General features: G+C 40.2%; 1 protein-coding gene across 1 annotated transcript in view; it reads right to left on the bottom strand.

The window, feature by feature from the left end:
* Positions 1–7,099, bottom strand: part of LOC146703680 (uncharacterized) — a 32,492-nt gene extending 25,393 nt beyond the window's left edge. The window contains exons 1-2 of the mRNA XM_085467181.1: positions 6,400–7,099; positions 3,036–4,346 (exon numbers count right to left, since the gene is read on the bottom strand). Coding sequence (XP_085323307.1) covers positions 3,036–4,346; positions 6,400–6,520 — 1,432 coding nt within the window. The 5' untranslated portion in view covers positions 6,521–7,099. The remainder of the gene's footprint in view (positions 1–3,035; positions 4,347–6,399) is intronic.
* Positions 7,100–9,274: the final 2,175 nt, after the last annotated feature.

Raw genomic sequence — 9,274 nt, forward strand, 5'->3', positions numbered from 1 at the left:
CAAAAATAAATTATTTATTCTCAATGATCCCAACTAAACCGCCACAAGATTGGTTCAGATCTCTAAATTCGTATATGTGCAAATTCCTTTGGAAAAATAAACCCCCACGTATAAGCTTAAAAACACTACAAAAGACCAAGGATAAAGGAGGACTAGAACTGCCTAACTTTCAGCACTACTTTTTAGCCAACAGGCTTCAGTTTATCTCAGGATGGCTAAAACATACCCTCTTAGATGAACCTTGGCTAGATGTAGAACAAGCACTTTGCAATAATCTAGAGATCTCAGACCTACCATTTATCAGCTCAAACATCCAACGACATGAATGCTTCAAAAGCATCAACATCAGCTCTTCTCTGACAGCATGGTGGGAGTTTCTGAAGTTGACGGCGTCTTCATTAATCCCATGCAAACGTACACCTATCTGAAACAACCCTGACATATTACAAAACAATAATATGATAAACTTTCCAGATTGGAGTGGTAAAGGAATCAAATACTTAGAACATATACTAGAAGGAACATAATTTATTTCATTTGACGGACTAGTTACACAATATGGGATCAACAAGAAAAGATTTTTAGAATATCAACAAATTAAATCCATAGTAAAAAAGAAATTTAAACCGGGTCAAGTTGAACTACAAACACCACCAAGTGTGGTTCAATTTCTTACTCTTAAAACCCCCCAAATTACTATCCAAAATATACAGAATGCTTTCTAAAACGGATGAATCAATATCCCTTCCTATTGCAAAATGGGAAGCGGATTTATCAGTTAACTTAGACCTAAACTTCTGGTCTCAGATTTGCTTAAAAACCTTTCATCTAATTAGAAATCCCAGTCTTCAATTAATTCAATACAAAATATTACATAGAGTGCACTATACAGGTCATCGGATGTTCAAGATGGGCTTTACGTCTACCAACAACTGCTCACACTGCCAAACCAATTCACCGGACAATTATATCCACGCTCTTTGGTTCTGTCCACCAGTTCAGAAGTTTTGGCGCGAGATATGTGAAGACTTATCGAAGTGTCTGAAATGTAACATTCCAACTTCCCCCTTAGTGTGTTTGTTGGGCCGCTTAGATAATGTCACTTCAGAAAAGAATATCGCCCATATGGTTTTCACTGCCCTATGCATAGCCAAGAAAACAGTCCTCATGAACTGGAAAAATAAAAATAATCTTAATTCTAACCAATATAGAAATTATCTATTAGATTACATTAGTCTTGATATTAAGATATGTAGGCTGTTACATCTTGCAGGAGCTCTCCTCTCTTCAGGAACTCACTCTGCAGGAGGGGGAGATACAGGAGAGGTGGAGGAAGATTTCAGCCTGGGCGTCTATTGGGGTCACTTGCCCCTCCCTTCCTTCTCTCCCCATCTCCAGCTGCCTCCCTCTTCCCGCTCCACCACAACCACCCACACATGCAGGGCCTTGGAGTAGGGGTATGTCACCAGGGTGCAGGGGAGGCATCCCCCCCGTCCCCTTCTGGCTGCCTGTGCCTCAATTTTATCCCACAACTTAGACATTCACATTACTCACACTCTCATAACACATACATATAGGATCTTGGGAGTGTGCCGCTACACAGAATCCAAAAGACCATCAGGGTGTACACCCCACCCCTGGCGTCGTTGCCCACCTCTCAAGGTTAAATACACGTAGACATTGAGGGCTATCAGGAGGGGCTGTGCGCTTACCTGCTGCTCTCTGGCAGGTAGCTCCATGCCCTCCTGGGTTTTAAATGCACCTTAGAACACACATGCATCACACTACATATGAGTAGGCGGAGGAAGGTTTGGAGTCTTCTCACACCCCCGTTCTCTGCAGCCTGTTGGAGCAGGGGGGCTAGGAGGAGGAGTCAATTTTCCGATTCAAATCAATTTTAGCCAGAATCTCAGGTTAACGCTCACAAAACTATTTCAACAACCGCCAAACAGCTAAAAAAGTAAATGTGAGCAGGTAAACGGATTCTGCACAAAGATGCATCGTTCACTCGATGGCATGTACACAGACACACCATCGAGGCTGAAATTCAAGTGTCACTCGCCAACCAAAATTCAAAAGCAAAAGAAGATCAAAACTACGCTTCACGTTTGATAAACATAGTCATGAATTCCCTCTTACTTTTGCTGTTTTGCTTCTACCATGATACAAATCACACTTCCTGCACAGCTCTTTCTCTCTCAGTGTACTTCAAGAACAGCTTCCCATCTAAAATCTTTGTTTTCTGCATTATTTGCTTGCTTATTAAGCACCAGTCTACTGTTGTGTACAATGCTGCCAGGCGGTAAGGGTTTTTTTTTAAGGACCTCCGACATGACAGTCTAATTTCTGCTGTTCAGTACTGAAGACATTTAAACTTTTGCTAAATTGCAAAACGCTGTGTCTCTAATTAAACCTCTGTAACTTTGCTCTGCTTCAGTTCAGCAGCATCAGGTAATGTAGTAGTTGTTGATTCATGGTTTTCTTCAGTTTTTGATCCACTGCAGAATATTTTTAAGGTTATCTGCTATAAAAAGCTAGGCCAGGAAAATCTCCTTTGTGTTTTTCTGTGTTTCATTGTCAGTTACTTTGACACAAAGGCATCTGCTCTGAGGCTTACACCTCTGATGAAGTCTCACAAGCGTCAGTACTGATAAATGATCAGAATTATAATATTTCTGACACTCTGACTCAAAATTGAAGTGAATCGAATCGAGGATTGTAGAAATCATCGATACCCAGCTCCAATTGTATATATGTGACTTAAGACTTAAGCAGTGTATTAACTTAACTGTTCACAAGAATATTGATTTTATACCTGAAGTCTCTGATTTAAGCAGGCAGGTAGTGCTCAATTGGTTGATTTTATATGAAAGAAGGATGAGATAACATGTCAAACACCACCTTTTCATCTAAGCCTGGGCTAACGAAGAAGCTCAATGTTATGATATCAGTTACTTTTACATATCTACACCCCGCCACCTCCAAACAGGAGTTTTGGTTTTCTCGAGCCAGCTAACCAGCCCCTCATAAAGAACTCTCCTCGGTGTGAACTTTCATGTGTTTCTTAAGAAGTACGCTTTGGTTAAATTTCCGTTCACACTTATTGCAACCAAATGGTTTCTCTCCAGTGTGGATTCTCCTATGTGTTTTGACGTTACACTGATGTCTAAATTTTTTACCACAAACATCACAACCGAATGGTTTCTCTCCTGTGTGAATTATTCCATGTTTACTAAGCGACTTCTTTTCATTAAATGTTTTACCACAAATATCACAGTGGAACGGTCTCTCTCCTGAGTGGACTATCATATGCCTCTTAAGCCCACATTGAGCTCTGTAGGTTTTTCCACAAAGCTGACAGCCAAACGGTTTCTCTCCTGTGTGGCATTTCATGTGCTGCCTAAGATCATCCTTTACATTAAATCTTTTATCACAAACATTGCAATTAAATGATTTCTCCCCTTTGTGGCGTCTGGTGTGTCTTTTGAGACTGCACTGTTGTTTAAATCTTCTACCACAAATGTCACAACTAAAAGGCTTCTCTCCTGTGTGAACTCTCATGTGTCTTTTAAGATTAAAGCGATGTCTGAATCTGTGTCCACAGTCATTGCAGACGTATCGTTTCTCTGCTTTGCCTACGCTCATCTTTGAATCTGCTTTCTGCTTCACCCTGGAGCATTTCTTATTAAGCAGATGGCTGGAAGGTGTTCTTCCTGAATGACTTGTCACGTGACTCTGAAGAGACTGCTTGGAGAGAAAGTCTTTACCGCACTCGGAGCAGCTGAAGGATGTTTTAGCAGGATTTGAATCTGACTCCTTCTGATTACTGTCTCTGTCTTTAGTTTTAGGTCGACAATTGGACAAAGGTTCCTGCCATTCATCATCAGCATCAGTAGCATCATCATCACTGTTGTTCCCATCAACACTGACTTCTGCCTCAAAAGCAGCTGAAGCTTGTTTATCAGTATTAGGCTCTGAATCTCTGCGTGGATCTGAGTTTGTGGTCGTTACTGGTGCTCCACCTGTTTCTGTTTTTATGTGATTAGCTGAGCTGCTGATTGGAGGCTCATCCTCTTCCTCTTTTTTAACTTCAACTTTAACCTCTTTTTTAAAACTTTGCCTTTGATGCAGCTCTGACAACTGAGGTTTCAAATCATCATCATCACCATCTTCACTCTTCACAGGAACGCCAGTGATGAGGAGCCCATTAGGTGGCTTTTCCTCCTGAGTGCTCCAGGTTTCCTCCTGCTCTTCTTTTATGTGGAGGTTTGGGTATTGCTGCTCCAGAGTTTGGATCCATTCAGGTGAAACTTCTTCTTTTTTAATAACCAACAGCTGTGGGATATCTGCAGGAAACAATGAAACATGTAGGTAAATTGTGTGATGTTTATATGAATTCTACATCAGCACAGAGCTGTCCCATTATCTAAAAAGAAAAAAGACAAAATAAGAAATATTAACATATTTTAAAATATGGAGAAAAGAGCCTTGTAATGCATTTACGGTGGTCCTACAGAAAAACGTGTTTATAGGCCTGATGTCACAGTTGTTGAAGGAAATACAGAAGTAGCACAGCATCTCTTTAATGATCAGTCCAGAATGCTCAGAATGAAAAACATTAAATATGATTCATCAAAGTCAGGTGAGGCGTGCCCGACATGTTCTCTCAGGTGGAGACGCTGGAGTAGGCCCAGGACACGCTGGAGAGATTACATCTCTCGGCTCGCTTTGGAATGTCTTGACGTTCCCAAGAATACAGTAGATGCATGGATAGGTATCAGACTGGCACTCAATATCACCAAATTTCCAAAGAAAAGGTGTTTGTGTGGTCTCGGAAAGGCTGGATTCTTGCAGCCCTAACTTATTGTGATTGTGTAGTTCTTCCTGTTATGTTTCATGTAAATGGGTTAGTGAGCTTCTCGCTATGATAGAAATTCAAGCTAGGCTATCAAAGAGCGATATCGTTGTTGTACTTTCTATACCAAGTGTGTGAATTCCTGATTTGTTATATATGAAAAAACAATTGTCCCCTAACCTTATTGTGCAACCTTTGGCAAAAGCATCTTAGTCAGATTTGAGCCTGGACTTTGACCAGACCACTGCAGAGGCTCCGTTTTGTTTTGCTTCTTTGAGCCATTCGGAGATGGACGTACAATACTGATGTGTTTTGGATCACTGCTCAAGTGCTCTTGAGCTTGAGTTTTATGCTAGATGTAAGGGAACTTGATTTAACAGGCAATAATCAGGCCTCAGTGTGGCCACTGAAATTGAACTCAGCTTTCAAAAAAATGTGATTAATCAGTTAATTCATGATTTTTTACACTTTTCACACAGGGCCAGGTAGGTTTGGATATTTTTTCCCTTGTTTTTGTACGTGTAAATGTGACAAATATACAAAAAAATAAAATAAAATAAGGGGCAAATGCTTTTTCCATAGCATACACTATGACAATGTAATTTGAGTGCATTTTATTTTGTTTTCTAACACTGTACAGTTTGCAGAGACGCCATTTACCATATGTAGACTGGGGTGTACCTGAGAAGGAATCCAGTAGAATCTTTGTGTCACCTCTCAAAGAACTGAAGTAATGATTGTGGAAAATTATATCATGAAATATCACATTTTACAGTTACCATGGACTGACACGTGCTAAACTTGAACATTAATCAATTTTTAAAAATTTAATTAAATTAAAAATTACAGAAACATATTAAGGATTTTCTGAAATTACAGTTCAAAAATAATATAACAATGTGGTAATTTAAACACAATAGACTGATTATTTGCTGGCTGTGCCTTTATTTTGTTTTTACAAAATAATTTTGTTTTTAATATATAGCAGTATTATATGGCAGTAACTGTGGATAAATGTGTGGACAACTTCAAATCCACTTCTCTTGCATATTTCCACAACCATATCCATAATCACATACTGTGTATGCTATCGTTGTATATAGTGTATTATCTTACTTATTTTATATTTGTTCATATTTTATTTGTATTTTTGGTATTTTCCTTCTGCTATCTGTACCTGAGATGAGGTAACACAAAGATTTCCCCGCCGTGGGATCAATAAAGTCTTATCTCATCTTATCTTATCTTATCTTAATTTTGTGTGACCTTTTCTTCAGACAGCATTAAAATGTTTGATATTTTATTATGATGTGTAAAATTATTAATTATAATGTATTATATGTGTCCAAACCTGTACTGGTCTAAAGTAAAGTTATTTTTGTAAATAATATTAAAAAAAATGACTGCTTTCATTGTGTTTCTGCATCAGCAGCACCGTAATGTCGACAATAGAGGAGCAAGAAAATTTGACTTCGCCGATGAGGGTAATCGTTTGCCATAACGCGATGCAGCGATTAACAGCAATGAAATCTGATTATTCTTACCAGAGGTTTGGTTTACATTCTCGTCCTGCTCCGGCTGGACTCCGAGGGTTTTAATATCAGGTTTTTCTTCTAAATCCAGACTTTCTCCGCCCTGCTCCCGATAATAATCCACCTCCTTCATGCTGTTTTCATTTGTCTCGTCTCCAGAATAAACTGCAGGTTCGTCTGAGAGAAGCTGGGCCTCGGCAGAACCGAACACCGCACAAACACATGCCGATTACATTCTTCTCCACGTGACTGTATTATCAGAGCCGGTGTTCCAGATCAACTGGCGTTTAGATCAACTGGCGTTGGTCGAACAGATGTGTGGCAGTCTTGCGTTTCAGGAGCTGCTACCGACAAACCAGCAAAAAAAAGCCAAATGTGTCATCTGTGACACTTGTGAGGTTGTCTCAAACACACTCCGTCAGTCTTGATGCTGTTGAACAACAAAATGTTTAAAAATGTGGCGAGTTTACCTGGTGATATCCTCATGCGCGACGCGATCGCGAAAACAGCAAACAAGTAACACCACGCCGATGTTGTCCACAGGACAGCAAGAGTAAACGATCGGGAGACTCTTGTCGTCGTTATCGTTCCCCTCGCACGGTTTATTTCTCCGAATTCAGCGTTTTTGCTTCACAACTACAGCGAGCAGTTTACTTTGTGCACTAACATGGAGTCGAGTCAACCAGCGCCACCTCTGGCCAAGTGCCACAGCCTACAGCCAGATCAGCCTGTGACACACATCTGCACCACGTTTGAATTCGTGTCATGCACATTTGTACCTTTCAATTGTGTGTTTGTGCGTCATGCAAATAAACCTTTGAAATGAATGAAATGATATCATGTATTTATTATCAGCCTACATTTGCACAAAATGCCAAATGACATACACATAAGAATCACCATCCTGATATCAATACTTTTGCCCATACGAAAAATGTCGTGAACACACTAATATTTCACCAGTGTTGTAACATCACATGTCGTTAGCATAGTCTGCCTGTGTCTTCCCTCTGCAAACAAACATGTTAGAGTTGGTTGTGATATACAGTCTGCATAAGTGTGGTCAATCTAATAAACATTTATAAGGAGATGGCAGTTACTGTGAATGTACAGCAGTTACACAGTGATTAGTAATAAACAGTCAGACAATGACCCTGACAATCTCATTCAATCTTGCAGATTGCACCTTCTGTGGAAAGTGGTACCACACGGTGTGTGTGGACTTCCCCTGTGCAGAAGGCGACTACAAATGTTGTGGGTGCTAAATAAACAGAAACAAATGATCCCTGTTGTCTTTGCTTACTGATTGTTTTCAGTGTTGACAATCCACATTGCTGGCATTGCATCTTTCAACATGTTTGTGGGTAGATTTGGATGTACCAGGGGTAAGTGCAGCCACTCAGCCTCTACTCAATGTGATCATAGCAGCAGGTGCAGATGTGTCACAAGTTAATCTAGTAGTGGCCTATGGTCATGTGTTAGTGGTGGGAACAGTCATATCCACTCACTCTCACTGGCTGTTTATTACTAATCACTGTGTAACTGCTGTGAATTCACAGTAACTGCCGTCTCCTTACAAATCTTCATTAGATTAACCACACTTATACAGACTGTATATAACTCCAGCCATGTTGATGGATTGCCTATATTGGCTGGAAATATTCATTTTCAGGGAAAAGACACAGACAGACGATGCTTACAGGATGTGATGTGACAACACTAATGAAATATTGATGTGTCATATTTGTCCAAGGCGTATTTCATTGTTATGGAAAAAGAGAATATTAAAATCATGATGACCAATTGGAGTGGTGATTTCTATGACTTTGTGTATATAATTTGGAATTTTGTACAAATGTAGGCTGATAATAAATATATGATATCATTTCATTCTTTCCAAAGGTTTATTTGCATGACGCACAAACAGACACAATTGAAAGGTACAAATGTGCATGACACGAATTCAAACGTGGTGCAGATGTGTGTCACAGGCTGATCTGGCTGTAGGCTGTGGCACTTGGCCAGAGGTGGCGCTGGTTGACTCGACTCCATGTTAGTGCACAAAGTAAACTGCTCGCTGTAGTTGTGAAGCAAAAACGCTGAATTCGGAGAAATAAACCGTGCGAGGGGAACGATGACGACGACAAGAGTCTCCCGATCGTTTACTCTTGCTGTCCTGTGGACAACATCGGCGTGGTGTTACCTGTTTGCTGTTTTCGCGATCGCGTCGCGCATGAGGATATCACCAGGTAAACTCGCCACATTTTTAAACATTTTGTTGTTCAACAGCATCAAGACTGACGGAGTGTGTTTGAGACAACCTCACAAGTGTCACAGGTGACACATTTGGCTTTTTTTTGCTGGTTTGTCGGTAGGAGCTCCTGAAACGCAAGACTGCCACACATCTGTTCGACCAACGCCAGTTGATCTAAACGCCAGTAGATCTGGAACACCGGACACAAACAGAGCGCACGTTCTCATAAATTAGCACAGGCATCCGCACGGACACCTTTGATACCGAAACTTGTCCTGAAGCGAGGTTCTTTAAAAACCACTGTCACGTGACCAGTGACGTTTCACGTCATCAGCCCTTCACTGCAACTTTCTTCGGTTTTGGTGGTCTAAGTTTTATCTTAGGTTGTGATTATAATATAGATAAGCTTCCAGAAAAGCTCTCGATGTTTCACAAACAAGTTCTATTAGCTTGGTCCCTTATATATAAACACAACTTTACACCCCATACGTATTCAATTTGGAATAATAGGAACATAGTGTATAAAAATAAATCATTATTTTTTTCTAGGTGGGTTGAGAAACGGATCGTTTTAGTGAATCAGCTGTTTAATCCTAATGGGCAGCTTATGTCCTATTCAGAATTCTTAAACAC

The sequence above is a fragment of the Copadichromis virginalis genome, linkage group LG8 (genome assembly GCF_057382275.1).
Source record: "Copadichromis virginalis isolate Kocher_CV1m ecotype Utaka linkage group LG8, C_Virginalis_male_GT1.1, whole genome shotgun sequence".
Taxonomy (NCBI): domain Eukaryota; kingdom Metazoa; phylum Chordata; class Actinopteri; order Cichliformes; family Cichlidae; genus Copadichromis; species Copadichromis virginalis.